The sequence below is a fragment of the Brienomyrus brachyistius genome, chromosome 2, assembly GCF_023856365.1.
Source record: "Brienomyrus brachyistius isolate T26 chromosome 2, BBRACH_0.4, whole genome shotgun sequence".
In the NCBI taxonomy this organism is placed as follows: Eukaryota; Metazoa; Chordata; class Actinopteri; order Osteoglossiformes; family Mormyridae; genus Brienomyrus; species Brienomyrus brachyistius.
In genome coordinates this window covers 42,407,052-42,433,586 of record NC_064534.1, presented here as the reverse complement: position 1 = coordinate 42,433,586, position 26,535 = coordinate 42,407,052, and the positions used below count along the sequence as shown (strand labels likewise).

The window sequence follows — 26,535 nt, the reverse complement described above, 5'->3', positions numbered from 1 at the left end:
CGGTCAAGAACTGCCATTTAAATTTAAACTACAAAATTTGCAACTTTTTAGGAATTCAACTTCACAAACTCACCAAATGAAGTCAAATGAATCTAAAAGCAAATAAATTCCTGTTGACTGAGTTTTAAAACAGGAACTTTTCCAAATCACTGGCAAACGGAAACAAAAAGCCATACCAGAGAATTCGTAACTTTAACCCTATTTACGTTGAATTTCCCTTTTGTAGGCCGTGATGCGATTATACACATAGAATTTCAAGTTCTCCCAGTTTCTTTGCTTAAGAGCTTCTGGTTCCGCTCTTAAACACCTCTCGCAATCGCTCTTTGCTGGCACAATACCAGATATGATGAACCGATTCATGTGCCTCTCCACTGCCTGCACCTCTGTCTGCTGCCAGGGTCTCTTCTTTTGGGTCACTTTACCTTAAAGTGGTAAGAAAAACTAATTAGTAATGCTGTAAATCAGATATAATTTGCTAAATTCTATATCAGCATACATGCAGCAAGTAAAATTCTTTGCATTTACCTAGGAATAGAATTATATTGTCAAATTTTAAGAAGAAACAACAGTATGTATCTTCTTATGAACATTAAAGATCCACTAGATAAATCCATCTAGTATAGTATTAGTATTGTATATAGTGTGTATAGTAATTATATAAGACATTACAACCCTGATTTCAAAAAACTGGGATGCTGTGTAAAACATAAATAAAAACAGAATGCAACCGACATTCAACTGAATACAAAAGAAAGGCTCAGTTCTTCACAAGCAAGGATAGCACAGTGGTTACCACTTGGTGTGTTAGCACTCATGGCATGTGAAAGTACCTTTAATGTTGAATGCAAAATATGCCGCCATCCATATGTCTTTTTCAGAGACGTTATTGCTTATTCCAGCAAGACAATGCCAAGCCATATTCTGCACGTGTTACAACAGTGTGGCTTGCTGGTAAAAGAGCGCTGGATCTAAACTGGCCTGCCTGCAGACCACACCTGTCACCCTTTGAAAATGTGTGAAAATTATGAAACCCAAAATACAACAACAGAGACCTTAGTTTGTTGAGCAACTGAAGTCATGTATCAAGTATGAATAGGAAAGAATTTCTTGTTCAAAACTTCAACAATTCCCAAAGGCTCACTGAGTGTTGGTAAAAGAAAAGGTGATGTAATACAAAGGTAAACATGCCCCTGTCCCAACTTTTTTTAAGCATTTTGCAGGTATCAAAATCAGGTTCATCAGTATAAACACTAAATATTTTGTGTTTGTATTGTATTCAATTGAACATAGGTTGAGATTTGCAAATTATTGTATTCTGTTATTTATGGTTTACACAGAATTATAATGTTTTTGGTATACTGTACAACCATCATACAAGTACTAATATGTACCGCTTTAGCTATATTAGCTTTGGTAACAAGAAAATTATATTAAAGCTACTTGAAGTTGAGTTGCTTCTACATTATGAGTAATGCTGTAAGTTATCCAGTCATTCACACTGAATTGCTCCAGCACCCTGTGAACAGCCAGGACAGGTGGTTGATATAGGGGCTAGTTATTACTAATGTTTCATTTATTAGAACAGTTACTGTTACTAGTCCCACTTCAAGCAGCTTATAGAGTCGAGCAACAACCAATTAGCCCCATCAAATGGTACAGAGGGATTTCTGAGAATTGTGATTTTCAGACAGGGCAGAATAATGTAGAGCTGCTTGGGACAACAACAGTTTGGCAGCAAAGCATTCATTTAAAGCAATTTGGCTGCTACAACATTTAGCCATTTCTAGTTTAATTCAGACACTGACAGTACCTCCGCAAATACAAACAAAAGAGTAGAGAGTTCACCTTTGGATGAAGGCCTCACAGTACTGACTACTGACGGTGATGTATCATCTAATGGTAGTGGTTTATGTCTCTTGGACGGTGGTGGCGGCATTTCATTCCTTTCGGTAGGAGGAAGTATCTCCTCTGCTGATGGTTCTGTGGAAAATAATCAACATTCAGAGCAGATGCTGGAGGTGGATGCAAATGCAGTAAACTATTATTTTATTAAATATGCAGAAAAATCCAAAATATACAGCTGAATCATAGTCAGTAAACAGGCAGAGGCAGGCAAATCTCAAGAAACCAGAACCATGATTAAAACCAGAGTGACAGGCTTGGTATCATTAGGTGCAAGATGCTAAGCATATACACCGATCAGGTATAACATTATGATCACTGACAGGTGAAGTGAACAACACTGATTATCTCTTCATCATGGCACCTGATAGTGGATGGGATTTATTAGGCAGCAAGAGAACATTTTGTCCTCAAAGTTGATGTGTCAGAAGTAGGAAAAAAATGGGCAAGTTCAATGATTAGAGTGAGTTTGACAAGGGCCAATTCGTGATGTTATGTTTGATTATTATTATTTTTTTTATAATTGTAGCTTTCAAGTCCCAATTAATACGTCCATATGCCCCTGGCATTAGTTAGCTAAATAACAAATTCAATTAAAGCAATACTCTAATAAACTTATTTACTGACTTAAACTAGTGACAAAACATACCATCTATAATTGATGAATCTGCCTGACATTTCTCCTGGAAGTCTTCCTCATCACTGTCCAGAACTTTTTCTGTGGAAGTCATACGAAGTACAGCTTAACAATGTGATTAAACAAAAAGAATAGATAGCAAGCAGAAAAATAAACAAAAAAGTCAAATAACATACCATCTGGATCTATCTGAATTTCATCCAAGTTCTTGCCATGAAACTCAGCTAATCTTCCCTGCTCGAGTGCCATTAGAACTTTGCTGATCTTTGCAAGTTGCAGGGTCTTCTCAGGGAGTCTATAGAACTCACGATGGATTCTAATGTCATGTCCAAGAAAGGTGGCCAGCTGGTCCATCTCTGTGTCTGTCATGTTCAGCACAGTTGAAAGGGTTGCAGCATGCTTTCGCAGTCTGGTAGATGTCAGTGATTCAGGACATTTTGCACCACACACCTTGGCAAATCCACGGATGCAATCAGAACCTCGGAAATGTGTCATAGCTTCTGGTCTCGCAAACATATACTGATTGTCCTTTAGTACCCCACAGGCCCCTCTCTGCTTAGCAAGGAGTTCTAATGCACACAGCATTTTTGGAGTCAATAGAATTGGAACTGGGCGACCACGTTTCCCCCTGGTGACAATCCGTGTAAAGTGTCTGTAAAGTTTTCTTTCCACTTCAGACAGAGCCCAGTCCACATCCTGATGTGGATCAGAGGTGTCTCTCGATAAAAATGCAGATAAGGGCATGCTTGCCACCTCTCCTTCCCTGCGCCGGTTAAAGAGAATGATCTGGGTCATACACACCTTTGTAAGCTCAATCCAGGCTTTTACAGAGGGATTTTCATAGAGCGATTTGTACCAGTTATCCTGCATTTCATTGAGATATGCATGCATTTTTTGGACATCTTCAGTAAAGGGCATGAGAGTGGGCACATTCCACTTTGCTTCACTGATGTTCCTCAATGCAGTAGCTGAGATCATCTCATTCCACTTTTGCTGATGGACATCTAGAAACTTACTGGCATTCTCAACAAGCTCTTTGTTGTTTGAGATTAAACCCTGAGCTTTTAAAAGTTTACTTACTTTAACCAAGGCATTTCCAAGTTTGTTTGCCAGTGATGGAATTAAGAACTTGTTTGTTTCACTGTCATACCCACATGTAAACTTGACAGCTTTGACAGTGTCCATGTAGTTCTTTGGATTTATGAAATCTTCCAATTTTTTTAAGGTGGTCACTTTGCTGGCATTGTAAATCAGCCTTCCGATTTCTCTCATCTTCTCTCGAACATACTGTTGATTCTTGCGTGATGGTCCACCTTTGTTTAACAAGTGCTGTCCAAGAGCAATAATGACTTGGTCATTTTTGATTATATCTGTGACTGGGTCAGGATTCATGGCACCGATTACTCCCCACAGTTGTTTACTTACGTGTGAAGGCACAGGCCCTGTGTATGTACACATGGACTGAACACGGTTCTTTCCTGGTTTGGAGGTGACTGATCCGGGTTTAAGTTTACAATTATGCATATGCCGCCAAAGAACCTTTCTTGTAAAAAGACCTTGACAATATGCACAGTGCATGAATTCCTTTCCCTGCACTTCTTTATGAGGTCGCCTAAATGGCACTAGTTCCCCCTTTCCTGACTCCATTACAGCAGCATTGTGAGCATAATTTCCTCTGTTACGAATATAATCTAGCTGTTTTTTCCTCTCCTTGGAACCCTTTGGAAAGCTTAGAGCTTTAGCTACATCAGGTTTATTTTCATGTGCACCTTCTAGATGCCTTGCGATCTTAGAATATGGTTTAGAGCAATACAAGCAATAGTGTTTCTTGTTGTAAATTCTATTCCCTCCTCTTTTTTTTAATGCCTTAACAACCATGATGTCATTTACATTCTGACTTGAAGAGGGTTCTTCTTCTTCTGCTCCAGTGACTTCAGATGCAAGGTTGTGGTCATCATAAGTCATTTTGTCTGGGGTTGTCGAGTCACAGACTTGGGAACTCACTGAACCAGAGACATCAAGCAAATCAAAAGACTGATTCTTGGTCCTTAGGTTTTGTTTAAAGCTGTATTCACTTCCACTGTCACTTTCACAAGTGGTATCTGGAATATAATCATCATTACTCCCTGATGTGGAATCATAAAGTTCATCAGAATTGTCAGGAACAGCGTCTTTCATCTAAAAATACAACAAAGTAATAATTATTCGATCAGTAAATTGTGAGAAATGAATTCAGCTATTTTGATAATAAATTAATCATTGATTCAGTTTAATTTTTGCAGGTTTTGTAAGTGTGATAACGTTTCTTTTCACCATATTATTTTGGATTTTGGACAGCTGATTTAACAAAGACATCTGATGACATCTTAGGTTCAAAGAAAAAGTGATGCACATTTTTCACTTCTCTCTGGTATTTTATAGACCAAATAATTTATCAATTAAGAATATAATCCAATGAATAATTGATACTGAAAATAACTGTTGACTGAAACAAAGTCCCAGTTTAGTAAACATTTTTTTTTTTGGAAAGAGAACTTACTTCAATACTTTTAGTCCGTCTGAGTCTTGGTACAAAAACCTCATCTTCATTGGCAATCTGTAAATACAAGCAACCATATAAACAATATTTGAAATAGTAGTTTCAATTACAAAGTATCCTCTAGGAATCTGTGGGGAAAAAAAGTCATCTGGGAACACAGTCTTTGGCACTATAATTAGTGAAATTAAAAATAAAGAAAAGTCTGGAAAAAGAAACTTTTCTAAAATGCAATTTAAAATATGCAATTAAGAAAATTGAACTGAGAATTGTTATGGCCAAAATATGTTGGCTGACCAACTTGATTGCATTATATAAATATAAACAAACTTTGAATTTGTTGCCTGCAAAACACACAAAAAAGGCTGACAAAGATGGGTCATGTTTAACCACTTTGTGAAAGACTAACGTTAGAGATTTATCAAAAAGTACTGTGCAAAAAGAACATTTTTCAAAACAAGATAGCACAATACAGAGCCCCTAGAGAATTGTATGCTTCCAACTTTGTTTAAGGAAGAACCATATATTAGTGTGATTTTCAAGTGTTGACAAAAAAAAAAACTTTTCTCCATATACTGTATGTTTAATGCATCATATGCTTTCTGGGGACATTCCACACACAGTGTTACTGTTCCTTATGGGGACCAGTTCTGCCCAATTTATCACAAACATTTTGAAGTCACACACCAACTGCAGGTGTGTTGTGGGGACGTCGTGAGTGCCTAGAATACAGTACTTATTACCAAAGATAATGATCCCAGTGAAAGCTAAAAGCTAACCCCTAAAGTAGAGAAACATAAAAAGAGACACTAGAATTCAATCTGAAGCGATGGACATGAATGTACCTGTTGAGGTGTGTTGTTTGGTTCAGTAGCATCATATATCGGAGTCTTTGAGAGGAGGGAAGGTCGAGAGTCGTCCGACCCCATGGCATTAGCTGTAATGCTGGTCGTCTGAAAACACATTTATAATGACAAATTCAGATAATGAAAACACTGAAAACAAATTGTCAATTTCAAGTAAATATTCCATAACATGCAGACAGACAGACTGCGTGTACAGACAAAATCTACAAGAAAAGATGAGATGCATGCCGACAATCATCAGAGGAAAGAAAAAATCAAATTCATTGTAAAATATCTTTTTCTGCCCAGTCCAGCTCTGTCAGTGTTCACACATCTTGAATGAAAGACGCTTTGTGGGGACATTCCACACACAGTGTTACTGTTCCTTATGGGGACCAGTTCTGCCCAATTTATCACAAACATTTTGTAGTCACACACCAACTGCAGGTGTGTTGTGGGGACGTCGTGAGTGCCTAGAATACAGTACTTATTACCAAAGATAACGATCCCAGTGAAAGCTAAAATCTCACCCCTAAAGTAGAGAAACATAAAAAGAGACACTAGAATTCAATCTGAAGCGATGGACATGAATGTACCTGTTGAGGTGTGTTGTTTGGTCCAGTAGCATCATATATCGGAGTCTTTGAGAGGAGGGAAGGTCGAGAGTCGTCCGGCCCCATGGCATTAGCAAAAGACAAAATCTACAAGAAAAGATGAGATGCATGCCGACAATCATCAGAGGAAAGAAAAAATCAAATTCACTGTAAAATATCTTTTCCTGCCCAGTCCAGCTCTGTCAGTGTTCACACATCTTGAATGAAAGACGCTTTGTGGGGACATTCCACACACAGTGTTACTGTTCCTTATGGGGACCAGTTCTGCCCAATTTATCACAAACATTTTGTAGTCACACACCAACTGCAGGTGTGTTGTGGGGACGTCGTGAGTGCCTAGAATACAGTACTTATTACCAAAGATAATGATCCCAGTGAAAGCTAAAAGCTAACCCCTAAAGTAGAGAAACATAAAAAGAGACACTAGAATTCAATCTGAAGCGATGGACATGAATGTACCTATTGAGGTGTGTTGTTTGGTTCAGTAGCATCATATATCGGAGTCTTTGAGAGGAGGGAAGGTCGAGAGTCGTCCGACCCCATGGCATTAGCTGTAATGCTGGTCGTCTGAAAACACATTTATAATGACAAATTCAGATAATGAAAACACTGAAAACAAATTGTCAATTTCAAGTAAATATTCCATAACATGCAGACAGACAGACTGCGTGTACAGACAAAATCTACAAGAAAAGATGAGATGCATGCCGACAATCATCAGAGGAAAGAAAAAATCAAATTCATTGTAAAATATCTTTTTCTGCCCAGTCCAGCTCTGTCAGTGTTCACACATCTTGAATGAAAGACGCTTTGTGGGGACATTCCACACACAGTGTTACTGTTCCTTATGGGGACCAGTTCTGCCCAATTTATCACAAACATTTTGTAGTCACACACCAACTGCAGGTGTGTTGTGGGGACGTCGTGAGTGCCTAGAATACAGTACTTATTACCAAAGATAACGATCCCAGTGAAAGCTAAAATCTCACCCCTAAAGTAGAGAAACATAAAAAGAGACACTAGAATTCAATCTGAAGCGATGGACATGAATGTACCTGTTGAGGTGTGTTGTTTGGTCCAGTAGCATCATATATCGGAGTCTTTGAGAGGAGGGAAGGTCGAGAGTCGTCCGGCCCCATGGCATTAGCAAAAGACAAAATCTACAAGAAAAGATGAGATGCATGCCGACAATCATCAGAGGAAAGAAAAAATCAAATTCACTGTAAAATATCTTTTCCTGCCCAGTCCAGCTCTGTCAGTGTTCACACATCTTGAATGAAAGACGCTTTGTGGGGACATTCCACACACAGTGTTACTGTTCCTTATGGGGACCAGTTCTGCCCAATTTATCACAAACATTTTGTAGTCACACACCAACTGCAGGTGTGTTGTGGGGACGTCGTGAGTGCCTAGAATACAGTACTTATTACCAAAGATAATGATCCCAGTGAAAGCTAAAAGCTAACCCCTAAAGTAGAGAAACATAAAAAGAGACACTAGAATTCAATCTGAAGCGATGGACATGAATGTACCTGTTGAGGTGTGTTGTTTGGTTCAGTAGCATCATATATCGGAGTCTTTGAGAGGAGGGAAGGTCGAGAGTCGTCCGACCCCATGGCATTAGCTGTAATGCTGGTCGTCTGAAAACACATTTATAATGACAAATTCAGATAATGAAAACACTGAAAACAAATTGTCAATTTCAAGTAAATATTCCATAACATGCAGACAGACAGACTGCGTGTACAGACAAAATCTACAAGAAAAGATGAGATGCATGCCGACAATCATCAGAGGAAAGAAAAAATCAAATTCATTGTAAAATATCTTTTTCTGCCCAGTCCAGCTCTGTCAGTGTTCACACATCTTGAATGAAAGACGCTTTGTGGGGACATTCCACACACAGTGTTACTGTTCCTTATGGGGACCAGTTCTGCCCAATTTATCACAAACATTTTGTAGTCACACACCAACTGCAGGTGTGTTGTGGGGACGTCGTGAGTGCCTAGAATACAGTACTTATTACCAAAGATAACGATCCCAGTGAAAGCTAAAATCTCACCCCTAAAGTAGAGAAACATAAAAAGAGACACTAGAATTCAATCTGAAGCGATGGACATGAATGTACCTGTTGAGGTGTGTTGTTTGGTCCAGTAGCATCATATATCGGAGTCTTTGAGAGGAGGGAAGGTCGAGAGTCGTCCGGCCCCATGGCATTAGCAAAAGACAAAATCTACAAGAAAAGATGAGATGCATGCCGACAATCATCAGAGGAAAGAAAAAATCAAATTCACTGTAAAATATCTTTTCCTGCCCAGTCCAGCTCTGTCAGTGTTCACACATCTTGAATGAAAGACGCTTTGTGGGGACATTCCACACACAGTGTTACTGTTCCTTATGGGGACCAGTTCTGCCCAATTTATCACAAACATTTTGTAGTCACACACCAACTGCAGGTGTGTTGTGGGGACGTCGTGAGTGCCTAGAATACAGTACTTATTACCAAAGATAACGATCCCAGTGAAAGCTAAAATCTCACCCCTAAAGTAGAGAAACATAAAAAGAGACACTAGAATTCAATCTGAAGCGATGGACATGAATGTACCTGTTGAGGTGTGTTGTTTGGTCCAGTAGCATCATATATCGGAGTCTTTGAGAGGAGGGAAGGTCGAGAGTCGTCCGGCCCCATGGCATTAGCAAAAGACAAAATCTACAAGAAAAGATGAGATGCATGCCGACAATCATCAGAGGAAAGAAAAAATCAAATTCACTGTAAAATATCTTTTCCTGCCCAGTCCAGCTCTGTCAGTGTTCACACATCTTGAATGAAATATGCTTTGTGGGGACATTCCACACACAGTGTTACTGTTCCTTATGGGGACCAGTTCTGCCCAATTTATCACAAACATTTTGTAGTCACACACCAACTGCAGGTGTGTTGTGGGGACGTCGTGAGTGCCTAGAATACAGTACTTATTACCAAAGATAACGATCCCAGTGAAAGCTAAAAGCTAACCCCTAAAGTAGAGAAACATAAAAAGAGACACTAGAATTCAATCTGAAGCGATGGACATGAATGTACCTGTTGAGGTGTGTTGTTTGGTCCAGTAGCATCATATATCGGAGTCTTTGAGAGGAGGGAAGGTCGAGAGTCGTCCGGCCCCATGGCATTAGCAAAAGACAAAATCTACAAGAAAAGATGAGATGCATGCCGACAATCATCAGAGGAAAGAAAAAATCAAATTCACTGTAAAATATCTTTTCCTGCCCAGTCCAGCTCTGTCAGTGTTCACACATCTTGAATGAAAGACGCTTTGTGGGGACATTCCACACACAGTGTTACTGTTCCTTATGGGGACCAGTTCTGCCCAATTTATCACAAACATTTTGTAGTCACACACCAACTGCAGGTGTGTTGTGGGGACGTCGTGAGTGCCTAGAATACAGTACTTATTACCAAAGATAACGATCCCAGTGAAAGCTAAAATCTCACCCCTAAAGTAGAGAAACATAAAAAGAGACACTAGAATTCAATCTGAAGCGATGGACATGAATGTACCTGTTGAGGTGTGTTGTTTGGTCCAGTAGCATCATATATCGGAGTCTTTGAGAGGAGGGAAGGTCGAGAGTCGTCCGGCCCCATGGCATTAGCAAAAGACAAAATCTACAAGAAAAGATGAGATGCATGCCGACAATCATCAGAGGAAAGAAAAAATCAAATTCACTGTAAAATATCTTTTCCTGCCCAGTCCAGCTCTGTCAGTGTTCACACATCTTGAATGAAATATGCTTTGTGGGGACATTCCACACACAGTGTTACTGTTCCTTATGGGGACCAGTTCTGCCCAATTTATCACAAACATTTTGTAGTCACACACCAACTGCAGGTGTGTTGTGGGGACGTCGTGAGTGCCTAGAATACAGTACTTATTACCAAAGATAACGATCCCAGTGAAAGCTAAAAGCTAACCCCTAAAGTAGAGAAACATAAAAAGAGACACTAGAATTCAATCTGAAGCGATGGACATGAATGTACCTGTTGAGGTGTGTTGTTTGGTCCAGTAGCATCATATATCGGAGTCTTTGAGAGGAGGGAAGGTCGAGAGTCGTCCGGCCCCATGGCATTAGCAAAAGACAAAATCTACAAGAAAAGATGAGATGCATGCCGACAATCATCAGAGGAAAGAAAAAATCAAATTCACTGTAAAATATCTTTTCCTGCCCAGTCCAGCTCTGTCAGTGTTCACACATCTTGAATGAAATATGCTTTGTGGGGACATTCCACACACAGTGTTACTGTTCCTTATGGGGACCAGTTCTGCCCAATTTATCACAAACATTTTGTAGTCACACACCAACTGCAGGTGTGTTGTGGGGACGTCGTGAGTGCCTAGAATACAGTACTTATTACCAAAGATAACGATCCCAGTGAAAGCTAAAATCTCACCCCTAAAGTAGAGAAACATAAAAAGAGACACTAGAATTCAATCTGAAGCGATGGACATGAATGTACCTGTTGAGGTGTGTTGTTTGGTCCAGTAGCATCATATATCGGAGTCTTTGACAAGAGGGAAGGTTGAGAGTCGTCCGGCCCCATGGCATTAGCTGTAATGCTGGTCGCCTGAAAACACATTTATAATCCATCCATCCATCCATTTTCCAAACCGCTTATCCTATTGGGTCGCGGGGGATCCGGAGCCTATCCCGGAAGCAATGGGCACGAGGCAGGGAACAACCCAGGATGGGGGGCCAGCCCATCGCAGGGCACACTCACACCATTCACTCACACATACACACCTATGGGCAATTTTGCAACTCCAATTAGCCTCAGCATGTTTTTGGACTGTGGGGGGAAACCGGAGTACCCGGAGGAAACCCCACGACGACATGGGGAGAACATGCAAACTCCACACACATGTGACCCAGGCGGAGATTCGAACCCAGGTACCAGAGGTGTGAGGCAACAGTGCTAACCACTGCACCACCATGCCGCACATGCACCACATTTATAATGACAAATAAAAAAAATTGAGATTTCACTATTCCAAATACATAATACAAAACTAAGTATTTGATACTTAACCAGGTGACTGGTTGGACACAATGGACCTGCTGGTGATTTTTTGTACTTTGCTCATTCATCTACGCCTTTAAATGGACTGAATGGACTCCTCTAAATTTATATTAGCAGCTGTTTTTTCAACCAAATGTAACATTTTTATTAAATAATTAGGACTTGCATTTACTTCATTAGCTGTAATCTAGGCTGAAAATATTTTTCATATGACTATCAACATCACTACCTTTATTCAGATTGTAGGTAAATTTTCATAAATAAAGGAACTAAACATTGGCCATATTTATTACTGGGTTCTTAAACACTGATCTTATCTAACAGCTTCTGAGAACATTAGCAACTTTGATTTGATTTTCTAGTGCCTCTTCCTCTGTTAGAAGATTGTCATTTATCTTAGAGGTTGATCATGGATTGCAGCTTCAGGTGATGCTAAGATAATTCTGATACTACTTGACTGATTTTGTTTCTTTATGTATGTTCATTTTCATTCTTATTTTACCACGTCAGTTTTTTTTATTTAAATAGTGATAAATTTGATTAATATATACTCCATTCAATCATAAGCCTTTCTCAAACATTCTGCAACACTACAATATATTCTGTACACTGTGTGACATACTTGTTTTCTTCATGGGCAGTCGTCACCTCCATAGTCATAGGAAATCTCTTCTCCTTCATTAATGTCATTTAGTGCAAACAGACAAAGGTGCGGGTTTCCATTCACATCAATTTTTTTCATCCTACAGTTTGGATGCCTGTGGTCATCATTAACTAGCCGCCCAAAGGATCCATCTTCTTTAGAGGCATCAATACTTAAAAAGATGGTAACATGAGAAAACAGGAAATAAAAATATAACAATATATCACCACAAGATCAGAGTTTCTATTAATTTAGTATAAGGAGTATTATTTGCAAATTGAAGTCTTACCAATACATTTTCCCTCTCCACTTGAACGCAAACATAAATGCAGTACATGATGGGTGGTAAAGTTTTCTTCTTCTCTGGGATTCCGCATTGTTTATCATTTCTCCCCTATATTCAACAACAAAATCTCCTTTGCAAATCAAACCCTTTGCAAATATACCACGGCCTGTAATAGACAACAAAACCATTTTTAATAAAATAGGAAAACCTATGCATTCTACCATTATCCAATTAGCCCTGGTCATGTGTTCAGGTCTGGGAAACCCGTTTTTAATGTTTTGTAAAAGAATCAATTATAATTTCAACCTAACACTCGCTGGCCTTGGTGAGTGTGTAAAATGTATATAAATGGGCTCATCGGTCATATACATGAACCTATTATGTGTATAAATTACCAAATCTTGCAGATAATTCATGCCAATTACACAAAAACTGACCTTGACAGATGGTACCTCATGATACCCTAAAGTTTGCATTAGATGCTGATCAGATAATGATACAATCATTATCTGATCAGCATCTAGTGCAAAGCTTCAGTTTTGCATGCAAGTAATTATTAACTGAAAAATCATGTCAGACATCACCTTACCTTTCTCTGCATTGATGTACTTCACATCTAATTTCCATGTTTTGTCAGTCTTTGAAACAACGTAATGAATGGCATCCTTAAGTGGGCTGATTCGTGGTGGCATTTCAAACTGCTAGGAAATTATTAAAAATTAGTTTGACAGATCTCGAATCGTAACTGAAAAGTTATTAACTAAATAGTATTTTTTTATTAGTTCTTATGTTCAGATACATCAAAAGCATACTTTCAAGATTTATCACTCTCTCAGGCTACCACTTCTGAAAATCCTTTAAATAACTGACGAAACTCAACTGTAAACCAAAATGGGGAACCTGATATTGTGTGGTACTAAAAAAAATGTCACTGTAGCCTAAATGTCTTATGGGGTTGTTTACCTTGCAGAATGGTAAATATATACCTTCGCCTTGAGGAATAGATATGTTCCCCGTTTTCCTGTACTCTGTCCTTTACTGCTAGTATAACCCAGCTCCTCTCTTACCATGTGCAAAGTTAGATGAGACCCTATCTTTCCAATACCCATCCATCCATCCATTACCATAATCTGCACTGGAGTCGCAGGGGGGACACAGACGGGGACCAACCCTGGGTGGGCGCCAACACACCACACAACTACAGGGCCAATTTAGACGCACCAACCAGCCTACCCTGCACGCCTTTGGACTGTGGGAGAAAACCGGAGCCCCTAGATAACCCAAGCAAACATGGGGAGAGCGTGCGTGCTCCACACAGAACGGACCCGGAATCGAACCCAGGACCTTCTTGCTGCAAGGCAGCAGCACTAAACACTGCACCCTCTTTCCAACATATAGAAGTGAAATAAACTATATGTTTATTTCTTAAACATATACCTTCTATATATATTCTATACCTTCTTTTTTAGATGCAACATTAATTATGAACCTGACTGGTTCATAACACAGGACAGGCAACTGCAGGATTTTTCTTTTAAAACCGCATTGCATCGATCTTCTATACCAGTACATACACTGTCCATCTTCTATTCGAGCTCGTATAGCGTCCATCATATGTCTACATTATATTATACTGAGTAACTGCGTGATGCAGACGTGCAGTAAGCAAGGGGTTGCAGAACATATCTTCTTTATTCTGCTCAATTTACATACCGGTTTAAGAACATACTATGCGTGCATGCTAATGACTGTTCTAATAAACCGTTCTACAGACTTATCACGTCTCAGCCGAAGTGTTTCGAGAATCAGATTAAAAGGAGCATCGATACATCAAACCACCGTGAAGCGCTTTAAAGATTACCAGTAGTACTACTACTACTATTACTACTACTAATAATAATAGGAACTAGGGAACTGTGCTTGGCCCAGGAAACTGTGCACCAATATCCTCCAAAGAGGCTGAACCCGTCACTCACACCGATGACAATTTTCGCTCGATTTTTTTGGGAAACCGAAAATGGCTATCAGCTAACTACATTACATGAAGCTAGTTAGATATGTGGGTATTACACTAAGCATTCACACGCCAGCTACAGGACCCAATTTAATATATTAGTTTCGTCTTATTAACTTAACCAATCTAGCACACTAGTAAATCTGATAAGGTGTATGTAAACTCAGCTGGCTAGTCAGCTAGCATTGTTATATATTATAAATAAGTATTAATTATAAATAACGTATTAAAACACAAGAAATATAATCACAAACTTACCTTTCACTGTATTTGGTCGTGTAAAAGCAGTAGAATCTTCCTTTCGTCTATGTTTCTACTTCCCGTGGTGCTGAAAACTCATTAATGGTCAGATAAAACTACACTTCGCCATAACGCAGCTCTCGTTTCACCATTTTAACAATTTTTTGAAAATATTAACATAGCAGCCACTTTTTTACACACCTACATTTATTGTTTATTTAATCTTATTTATTTTACTCGAAAGATAAGTATTATAATTGCTTAATAGAACAAAACTTTACGGTGCTCTTACCTCTCAAAGCTATTGCACATGCGCAAATCACGCAAACACCTCCGTTAAGTGGGCGGGTACCGTGATTTGCATAAATTAGGCTTGCAAAATGTGTGTAAGGCTCGGCCAAGCCCCACCCCCAAAAAGTTCCGGTTCCTGACTACAGGTGGCAACATAGAGAATCCGTGTGAACCGTGTGATCCGATGAGGTCGTTCGTTATGGGCCTAAGCTAAAACTTTGTAAGGCACATATATACAGTCTCCCCAATATGTTTTAATGGTTTCCCTTATGGGGACCTAGATTTTTGTCCCCATAACGTTTTTGGTCCCCATAAGGTGACTGTGTATACAGATCAATGTCCCCATAAAGATAGGAATACCAACGCACACACACACACACACACACACACACACACACACACACACACACACACACACACACACACACACATACTGGTTTCCATGTTGTATGGGGACCAGCTTTTTGATCATCACTTGCGGGGACCACCCTTTCTACAGGTTCTAGAAATAAGAAAAAAATCAGGCATACTAACCATAGCTTTGTTAGCTTATACACGACTTCAAATATCTGAATTGATGAAGTAATGTTTTGACCAAACTCTATGGGGACTTATGAAAAATCTGGTGAATATCACTAATGGGGACCTCGTTTACATAGTATTTGCATTATTCACACAAATTCCAATATATTTAGTGGGGACCTGATTTGCATAATTCACACAAATTCCTCCTTGATTAGTGGGGACATTGCAACTATAATTGTTACTAATTGATGAGCACCTATATGAAGGCAATCCTCAGATAAATTATTATATTATATATGCATATGCATTCAACACACATCACAATGTTTTTCTCCTTTCACTCTACAGTCAATTGTTATATGTTTCCAGCCATGTATTTTATACATACTGAAATTAAACGCCAAATGTTTGTGGTAAGTAAACCGTGTTCCTCCAACACATCAGCATAGACAAAGTTTTCCTCAGTCTCGTGTAACCCTGAAGTTTCCTCTGAGTGATTAATCATATTAAATAACTGTCCAAAATAATAGTTAAGACATTTAGTTATGACTGAAAACCTAGGGTTGTTAAGAATATCAGTGTGATTGAAGTGAACATTAATAGGTGAAGCAGTTAAAGGCTACATTCACTTACAAAGGATCAGACCCAAAGAAGTCAAACCTTTAAACCTTTACTTTCCAGTTTTACAGCCATTCTAAATATTTTTTAACCAGTCAACCATCCAGCATCAGCTATCTACTACTCAATCACAGTACTGTGAAATATTTTAGCTACTCATAGTAAGAAATTATAAATACTTAATTGCTATGTTTCTCTAACAAATGAGGAGTTCTTTTGTGTCCTCTGTCCTATTGTTTAACTGTAGGCAATTAAAAATATTTATACTACGGGACCGTTGAATGCTTGAATCTGATTGGCTGACGAACGTTCTGAGGTGTGCAATTATTTTCAGATAAACGAACGGCGAATGTAGTTCCAGGTAGCTCTCTTGACCGCATTACAGTTCCATATCACTTCGCATAGTTAACTGTAATAACGGAAATTAGCATACAGTACCTATACAGCACACAGGACTAACAAAAACAACAACATGACAGATGCGGAAGAAATAATCCTACTCACAATAGCGATTTAAGTAGAAAAACCGGACGAATCCCTTGAAATATATCATCTGATCGATGTCTTGAGGTGTGGCAACCGTAGTATAAGCGGAATAATTGACTCCGGACCGTTGAATTATTAGAAAATAATGCACACCCAAGGTGGTAATGCGGCCACGACGCGAAGCGGAGAAATTATTTTCTAATAATTCAACAATTCAATAATTCATAATTCAGTCAATTATTCCTTACATATTCTAAATCTAACAAGTGTAAAAGTCAATGATTTAGCAAAACTCAATGGCAGGGTAAACACATCTGCATGGTTATTAACATACATCCCCCCAACCCCCCAGGCTCAAAAAACTCTCTTTTGAAGGTCCCCATTATTGAATACAACATGTTGGTTTATTACATATTGTTGGGTGTAGAGAAGATTGGACTTCTGGTGGTAAATTCCACCACACTTCCATTATAATAAGACACAGATTGAACTCCACACAACACGACACTGAACGCGACATTAACATTGCAAAATCTGCAACTTTTAATGAGTTCACCTTCACAAACAAACTCATCAAATTAAGTCAAATGAATCTAAAGCAATCAAATTCCTGTTGCCTGATTTTTCAGATAGGCTTTCCTAATATAAAACAGAAACCTGTCAAAATCATTGCCATTTTTGGCTATTATTTTATATATATATATATATATATATATATATATATATATATATATATATATATATATATATATATATAAAATAATAGCCAAAAATTATTCCTGTTCCTGTTTTAAAACTCAGTCAACAGGAATTTATTTGCTTTTAGATTCATTTGACTTCATTTGGTGAGTTTGTGAAGTTGAATTCCTAAAAAGTTGCAAATTTTGTAGTTTAAATTTAAGCTTAATGTCATGGCAGTTCTTGACCGTTTGATGTTATATATATATATATATATATATAACGTCAAACGGTCAAGAACTGCCATTTAAATTTAAACTACAAAATTTGCAACTTTTTAGGAATTCAACTTCACAAACTCACCAAATGAAGTCAAATGAATCTAAAAGCAAATAAATTCCTGTTGACTGAGTTTTAAAACAGGAACTTTTCCAAATCACTGGCAAACGGAAACAAAAAGCCATACCAGAGAATTCGTAACTTTAACCCTATTTACGTTGAATTTCCCTTTTGTAGGCCGTGATGCGATTATACACATAGAATTTCAAGTTCTCCCAGTTTCTTTGCTTAAGAGCTTCTGGTTCCGCTCTTAAACACCTCTCGCAATCGCTCTTTGCTGGCACAATACCAGATATGATGAACCGATTCATGTGCCTCTCCACTGCCTGCACCTCTGTCTGCTGCCAGGGTCTCTTCTTTTGGGTCACTTTACCTTAAAGTGGTAAGAAAAACTAATTAGTAATGCTGTAAATCAGATATAATTTGCTAAATTCTATATCAGCATACATGCAGCAAGTAAAATTCTTTGCATTTACCTAGGAATAGAATTATATTGTCAAATTTTAAGAAGAAACAACAGTATGTATCTTCTTATGAACATTAAAGATCCACTAGATAAATCCATCTAGTATAGTATTAGTATTGTATATAGTGTGTATAGTAATTATATAAGACATTACAACCCTGATTTCAAAAAACTGGGATGCTGTGTAAAACATAAATAAAAACAGAATGCAACCGACATTCAACTGAATACAAAAGAAAGGCTCAGTTCTTCACAAGCAAGGATAGCACAGTGGTTACCACTTGGTGTGTTAGCACTCATGGCATGTGAAAGTACCTTTAATGTTGAATGCAAAATATGCCGCCATCCATATGTCTTTTTCAGAGACGTTATTGCTTATTCCAGCAAGACAATGCCAAGCCATATTCTGCACGTGTTACAACAGTGTGGCTTGCTGGTAAAAGAGCGCTGGATCTAAACTGGCCTGCCTGCAGACCACACCTGTCACCCTTTGAAAATGTGTGAAAATTATGAAACCCAAAATACAACAACAGAGACCTTAGTTTGTTGAGCAACTGAAGTCATGTATCAAGTATGAATAGGAAAGAATTTCTTGTTCAAAACTTCAACAATTCCCAAAGGCTCACTGAGTGTTGGTAAAAGAAAAGGTGATGTAATACAAAGGTAAACATGCCCCTGTCCCAACTTTTTTTAAGCATTTTGCAGGTATCAAAATCAGGTTCATCAGTATAAACACTAAATATTTTGTGTTTGTATTGTATTCAATTGAACATAGGTTGAGATTTGCAAATTATTGTATTCTGTTATTTATGGTTTACACAGAATTATAATGTTTTTGGTATACTGTACAACCATCATACAAGTACTAATATGTACCGCTTTAGCTATATTAGCTTTGGTAACAAGAAAATTATATTAAAGCTACTTGAAGTTGAGTTGCTTCTACATTATGAGTAATGCTGTAAGTTATCCAGTCATTCACACTGAATTGCTCCAGCACCCTGTGAACAGCCAGGACAGGTGGTTGATATAGGGGCTAGTTATTACTAATGTTTCATTTATTAGAACAGTTACTGTTACTAGTCCCACTTCAAGCAGCTTATAGAGTCGAGCAACAACCAATTAGCCCCATCAAATGGTACAGAGGGATTTCTGAGAATTGTGATTTTCAGACAGGGCAGAATAATGTAGAGCTGCTTGGGACAACAACAGTTTGGCAGCAAAGCATTCATTTAAAGCAATTTGGCTGCTACAACATTTAGCCATTTCTAGTTTAATTCAGACACTGACAGTACCTCCGCAAATACAAACAAAAGAGTAGAGAGTTCACCTTTGGATGAAGGCCTCACAGTACTGACTACTGACGGTGATGTATCATCTAATGGTAGTGGTTTATGTCTCTTGGACGGTGGTGGCGGCATTTCATTCCTTTCGGTAGGAGGAAGTATCTCCTCTGCTGATGGTTCTGTGGAAAATAATCAACATTCAGAGCAGATGCTGGAGGTGGATGCAAATGCAGTAAACTATTATTTTATTAAATATGCAGAAAAATCCAAAATATACAGCTGAATCATAGTCAGTAAACAGGCAGAGGCAGGCAAATCTCAAGAAACCAGAACCATGATTAAAACCAGAGTGACAGGCTTGGTATCATTAGGTGCAAGATGCTAAGCATATACACCGATCAGGTATAACATTATGATCACTGACAGGTGAAGTGAACAACACTGATTATCTCTTCATCATGGCACCTGATAGTGGATGGGATTTATTAGGCAGCAAGAGAACATTTTGTCCTCAAAGTTGATGTGTCAGAAGTAGGAAAAAAATGGGCAAGTTCAATGATTAGAGTGAGTTTGACAAGGGCCAATTCGTGATGTTATGTTTGATTATTATTATTTTTTTTATAATTGTAGCTTTCAAGTCCCAATTAATACGTCCATATGCCCCTGGCATTAGTTAGCTAAATAACAAATTCAATTAAAGCAATACTCTAATAAACTTATTTACTGACTTAAACTAGTGACAAAACATACCATCTATAATTGATGAATCTGCCTGACATTTCTCCTGGAAGTCTTCCTCATCACTGTCCAGAACTTTTTCTGTGGAAGTCATACGAAGTACAGCTTAACAATGTGATTAAACAAAAAGAATAGATAGCAAGCAGAAAAATAAACAAAAAAGTCAAATAACATACCATCTGGATCTATCTGAATTTCATCCAAGTTCTTGCCATGAAACTCAGCTAATCTTCCCTGCTCGAGTGCCATTAGAACTTTGCTGATCTTTGCAAGTTGCAGGGTCTTCTCAGGGAGTCTATAGAACTCACGATGGATTCTAATGTCATGTCCAAGAAAGGTGGCCAGCTGGTCCATCTCTGTGTCTGTCATGTTCAGCACAGTTGAAAGGGTTGCAGCATGCTTTCGCAGTCTGGTAGATGTCAGTGATTCAGGACATTTTGCACCACACACCTTGGCAAATCCACGGATGCAATCAGAACCTCGGAAATGTGTCATAGCTTCTGGTCTCGCAAACATATACTGATTGTCCTTTAGTACCCCACAGGCCCCTCTCTGCTTAGCAAGGAGTTCTAATGCACACAGCATTTTTGGAGTCAATAGAATTGGAACTGGGCGACCACGTTTCCCCCTGGTGACAATCCGTGTAAAGTGTCTGTAAAGTTTTCTTTCCACTTCAGACAGAGCCCAGTCCACATCCTGATGTGGATCAGAGGTGTCTCTCGATAAAAATGCAGATAAGGGCATGCTTGCCACCTCTCCTTCCCTGCGCCGGTTAAAGAGAATGATCTGGGTCATACACACCTTTGTAAGCTCAATCCAGGCTTTTACAGAGGGATTTTCATAGAGCGATTTGTACCAGTTATCCTGCATTTCATTGAGATATGCATGCATTTTTTGGACATCTTCAGTAAAGGGCATGAGAGTGGGCACATTCCACTTTGCTTCACTGATGTTCCTCAATGCAGTAGCTGAGATCATCTCATTCCACTTTTGCTGATGGACATCTAGAAACTTACTGGCATTCTCAACAAGCTCTTTGTTGTTTGAGATTAAACCCTGAGCTTTTAAAAGTTTACTTACTTTAACCAAGGCATTTCCAAGTTTGTTTGCCAGTGATGGAATTAAGAACTTGTTTGTTTCACTGTCATACCCACATGTAAACTTGACAGCTTTGACAGTGTCCATGTAGTTCTTTGGATTTATGAAATCTTCCAATTTTTTTAAGGTGGTCACTTTGCTGGCATTGTAAATCAGCCTTCCGATTTCTCTCATCTTCTCTCGAACATACTGTTGATTCTTGCGTGATGGTCCACCTTTGTTTAACAAGTGCTGTCCAAGAGCAATAATGACTTGGTCATTTTTGATTATATCTGTGACTGGGTCAGGATTCATGGCACCGATTACTCCCCACAGTTGTTTACTTACGTGTGAAGGCACAGGCCCTGTGTATGTACACATGGACTGAACACGGTTCTTTCCTGGTTTGGAGGTGACTGATCCGGGTTTAAGTTTACAATTATGCATATGCCGCCAAAGAACCTTTCTTGTAAAAAGACCTTGACAATATGCACAGTGCATGAATTCCTTTCCCTGCACTTCTTTATGAGGTCGCCTAAATGGCACTAGTTCCCCCTTTCCTGACTCCATTACAGCAGCATTGTGAGCATAATTTCCTCTGTTACGAATATAATCTAGCTGTTTTTTCCTCTCCTTGGAACCCTTTGGAAAGCTTAGAGCTTTAGCTACATCAGGTTTATTTTCATGTGCACCTTCTAGATGCCTTGCGATCTTAGAATATGGTTTAGAGCAATACAAGCAATAGTGTTTCTTGTTGTAAATTCTATTCCCTCCTCTTTTTTTTAATGCCTTAACAACCATGATGTCATTTACATTCTGACTTGAAGAGGGTTCTTCTTCTTCTGCTCCAGTGACTTCAGATGCAAGGTTGTGGTCATCATAAGTCATTTTGTCTGGGGTTGTCGAGTCACAGACTTGGGAACTCACTGAACCAGAGACATCAAGCAAATCAAAAGACTGATTCTTGGTCCTTAGGTTTTGTTTAAAGCTGTATTCACTTCCACTGTCACTTTCACAAGTGGTATCTGGAATATAATCATCATTACTCCCTGATGTGGAATCATAAAGTTCATCAGAATTGTCAGGAACAGCGTCTTTCATCTAAAAATACAACAAAGTAATAATTATTCGATCAGTAAATTGTGAGAAATGAATTCAGCTATTTTGATAATAAATTAATCATTGATTCAGTTTAATTTTTGCAGGTTTTGTAAGTGTGATAACGTTTCTTTTCACCATATTATTTTGGATTTTGGACAGCTGATTTAACAAAGACATCTGATGACATCTTAGGTTCAAAGAAAAAGTGATGCACATTTTTCACTTCTCTCTGGTATTTTATAGACCAAATAATTTATCAATTAAGAATATAATCCAATGAATAATTGATACTGAAAATAACTGTTGACTGAAACAAAGTCCCAGTTTAGTAAACATTTTTTTTTTTGGAAAGAGAACTTACTTCAATACTTTTAGTCCGTCTGAGTCTTGGTACAAAAACCTCATCTTCATTGGCAATCTGTAAATACAAGCAACCATATAAACAATATTTGAAATAGTAGTTTCAATTACAAAGTATCCTCTAGGAATCTGTGGGGAAAAAAAGTCATCTGGGAACACAGTCTTTGGCACTATAATTAGTGAAATTAAAAATAAAGAAAAGTCTGGAAAAAGAAACTTTTCTAAAATGCAATTTAAAATATGCAATTAAGAAAATTGAACTGAGAATTGTTATGGCCAAAATATGTTGGCTGACCAACTTGATTGCATTATATAAATATAAACAAACTTTGAATTTGTTGCCTGCAAAACACACAAAAAAGGCTGACAAAGATGGGTCATGTTTAACCACTTTGTGAAAGACTAACGTTAGAGATTTATCAAAAAGTACTGTGCAAAAAGAACATTTTTCAAAACAAGATAGCACAATACAGAGCCCCTAGAGAATTGTATGCTTCCAACTTTGTTTAAGGAAGAACCATATATTAGTGTGATTTTCAAGTGTTGACAAAAAAAAAAACTTTTCTCCATATACTGTATGTTTAATGCATCATATGCTTTCTGGGGACATTCCACACACAGTGTTACTGTTCCTTATGGGGACCAGTTCTGCCCAATTTATCACAAACATTTTGAAGTCACACACCAACTGCAGGTGTGTTGTGGGGACGTCGTGAGTGCCTAGAATACAGTACTTATTACCAAAGATAATGATCCCAGTGAAAGCTAAAAGCTAACCCCTAAAGTAGAGAAACATAAAAAGAGACACTAGAATTCAATCTGAAGCGATGGACATGAATGTACCTGTTGAGGTGTGTTGTTTGGTTCAGTAGCATCATATATCGGAGTCTTTGAGAGGAGGGAAGGTCGAGAGTCGTCCGACCCCATGGCATTAGCTGTAATGCTGGTCGTCTGAAAACACATTTATAATGACAAATTCAGATAATGAAAACACTGAAAACAAATTGTCAATTTCAAGTAAATATTCCATAACATGCAGACAGACAGACTGCGTGTACAGACAAAATCTACAAGAAAAGATGAGATGCATGCCGACAATCATCAGAGGAAAGAAAAAATCAAATTCATTGTAAAATATCTTTTTCTGCCCAGTCCAGCTCTGTCAGTGTTCACACATCTTGAATGAAAGACGCTTTGTGGGGACATTCCACACACAGTGTTACTGTTCCTTATGGGGACCAGTTCTGCCCAATTTATCACAAACATTTTGTAGTCACACACCAACTGCAGGTGTGTTGTGGGGACGTCGTGAGTGCCTAGAATACAGTACTTATTACCAAAGATAACGATCCCAGTGAAAGCTAAAATCTCACCCCTAAAGTAGAGAAACATAAAAAGAGACACTAGAATTCAATCTGAAGCGATGGACATGAATGTACCTGTTGAGGTGTGTTGTTTGGTCCAGTAGCATCATATATCGGAGTCTTTGAGAGGAGGGAAGGTCGAGAGTCGTCCGGCCCCATGGCATTAGCAAAAGACAAAATCTACAAGAAAAGATGAGATGCATGCCGACAATCATCAGAGGAAAGAAAAAATCAAATTCACTGTAAAATATCTTTTCCTGCCCAGTCCAGCTCTGTCAGTGTTCACACATCTTGAATGAAAGACGCTTTGTGGGGACATTCCACACACAGTGTTACTGTTCCTTATGGGGACCAGTTCTGCCCAATTTATCACAAACATTTTGTAGTCACACACCAACTGCAGGTGTGTTGTGGGGACGTCGTGAGTGCCTAGAATACAGTACTTATTACCAAAGATAATGATCCCAGTGAAAGCTAAAAGCTAACCCCTAAAGTAGAGAAACATAAAAAGAGACACTAGAATTCAATCTGAAGCGATGGACATGAATGTACCTGTTGAGGTGTGTTGTTTGGTTCAGTAGCATCATATATCGGAGTCTTTGAGAGGAGGGAAGGTCGAGAGTCGTCCGACCCCATGGCATTAGCTGTAATGCTGGTCGTCTGAAAACACATTTATAATGACAAATTCAGATAATGAAAACACTGAAAACAAATTGTCAATTTCAAGTAAATATTCCATAACATGCAGACAGACAGACTGCGTGTACAGACAAAATCTACAAGAAAAGATGAGATGCATGCCGACAATCATCAGAGGAAAGAAAAAATCAAATTCATTGTAAAATATCTTTTTCTGCCCAGTCCAGCTCTGTCAGTGTTCACACATCTTGAATGAAAGACGCTTTGTGGGGACATTCCACACACAGTGTTACTGTTCCTTATGGGGACCAGTTCTGCCCAATTTATCACAAACATTTTGTAGTCACACACCAACTGCAGGTGTGTTGTGGGGACGTCGTGAGTGCCTAGAATACAGTACTTATTACCAAAGATAACGATCCCAGTGAAAGCTAAAATCTCACCCCTAAAGTAGAGAAACATAAAAAGAGACACTAGAATTCAATCTGAAGCGATGGACATGAATGTACCTGTTGAGGTGTGTTGTTTGGTCCAGTAGCATCATATATCGGAGTCTTTGAGAGGAGGGAAGGTCGAGAGTCGTCCGGCCCCATGGCATTAGCAAAAGACAAAATCTACAAGAAAAGATGAGATGCATGCCGACAATCATCAGAGGAAAGAAAAAATCAAATTCACTGTAAAATATCTTTTCCTGCCCAGTCCAGCTCTGTCAGTGTTCACACATCTTGAATGAAAGACGCTTTGTGGGGACATTCCACACACAGTGTTACTGTTCCTTATGGGGACCAGTTCTGCCCAATTTATCACAAACATTTTGTAGTCACACACCAACTGCAGGTGTGTTGTGGGGACGTCGTGAGTGCCTAGAATACAGTACTTATTACCAAAGATAATGATCCCAGTGAAAGCTAAAAGCTAACCCCTAAAGTAGAGAAACATAAAAAGAGACACTAGAATTCAATCTGAAGCGATGGACATGAATGTACCTGTTGAGGTGTGTTGTTTGGTTCAGTAGCATCATATATCGGAGTCTTTGAGAGGAGGGAAGGTCGAGAGTCGTCCGACCCCATGGCATTAGCTGTAATGCTGGTCGTCTGAAAACACATTTATAATGACAAATTCAGATAATGAAAACACTGAAAACAAATTGTCAATTTCAAGTAAATATTCCATAACATGCAGACAGACAGACTGCGTGTACAGACAAAATCTACAAGAAAAGATGAGATGCATGCCGACAATCATCAGAGGAAAGAAAAAATCAAATTCATTGTAAAATATCTTTTTCTGCCCAGTCCAGCTCTGTCAGTGTTCACACATCTTGAATGAAAGACGCTTTGTGGGGACATTCCACACACAGTGTTACTGTTCCTTATGGGGACCAGTTCTGCCCAATTTATCACAAACATTTTGTAGTCACACACCAACTGCAGGTGTGTTGTGGGGACGTCGTGAGTGCCTAGAATACAGTACTTATTACCAAAGATAACGATCCCAGTGAAAGCTAAAATCTCACCCCTAAAGTAGAGAAACATAAAAAGAGACACTAGAATTCAATCTGAAGCGATGGACATGAATGTACCTGTTGAGGTGTGTTGTTTGGTCCAGTAGCATCATATATCGGAGTCTTTGAGAGGAGGGAAGGTCGAGAGTCGTCCGGCCCCATGGCATTAGCAAAAGACAAAATCTACAAGAAAAGATGAGATGCATGCCGACAATCATCAGAGGAAAGAAAAAATCAAATTCACTGTAAAATATCTTTTCCTGCCCAGTCCA

General features: G+C 38.6%; 1 protein-coding gene and 1 long non-coding RNA gene across 10 annotated transcripts; both read right to left on the bottom strand.

Moving 5' to 3' along the window:
* Positions 1 to 55: 55 nt before the first annotated feature.
* On the bottom strand, positions 56 to 25,850 carry LOC125715142 (uncharacterized). 9 transcript variants are annotated; one of them, XM_048986429.1, is made up of 6 exons: positions 25,746 to 25,850; positions 22,758 to 22,814; positions 20,395 to 22,396; positions 20,231 to 20,299; positions 19,525 to 19,659; positions 56 to 422 (listed from the first exon to the last, which is right to left on the bottom strand). In XM_048986429.1, the coding sequence occupies exons 1-6, from the start codon at positions 25,827 to 25,829 to the stop codon at positions 199 to 201; spliced, it is 2,571 nt and encodes an 856-aa protein (XP_048842386.1). In that variant the 5' UTR covers positions 25,830 to 25,850; the 3' UTR covers positions 56 to 198. The 9 variants fall into 9 exon arrangements, with proteins under 9 accessions (XP_048842386.1, XP_048842424.1, XP_048842439.1 ...); XM_048986467.1 differs by lacking the exon at positions 19,525 to 19,659 and adding an exon at positions 1,846 to 1,980; XM_048986482.1 differs by lacking the exons at positions 19,525 to 19,659; positions 20,231 to 20,299 and adding exons at positions 1,846 to 1,980; positions 2,552 to 2,620.
* On the bottom strand, positions 11,048 to 15,133 carry LOC125715323 (uncharacterized). The gene is made up of 5 exons (XR_007384008.1): positions 14,810 to 15,133; positions 13,127 to 13,238; positions 12,541 to 12,703; positions 12,231 to 12,423; positions 11,048 to 11,155 (listed from the first exon to the last, which is right to left on the bottom strand). It is a non-coding gene; the product is annotated as an uncharacterized LOC125715323 (long non-coding RNA).
* Positions 25,851 to 26,535: the final 685 nt, after the last annotated feature.

What these genes read in the sequence shown, in the direction of transcription:
- LOC125715142 (XM_048986429.1), bottom strand. Translation starts at nt 25,829, where the DNA reads ATGGGGTCGGACGACTCTCGACCTTCCCTCCTCTCAAAGACTCCGATA. An exon ending in GACGGACTAAAAGTATTGAA is followed by an intron (nt 22,397 to 22,757) that starts GTAAGTTCTCTT and finishes TTGTATTTTTAG; the next exon opens with ATGAAAGACGCTGTTCCTGA. An exon ending in TGTGAGGCCTTCATCCAAAG is followed by an intron (nt 423 to 19,524) that starts GTGAACTCTCTA and finishes TACCACTTTAAG; the next exon opens with GTAAAGTGACCCAAAAGAAG.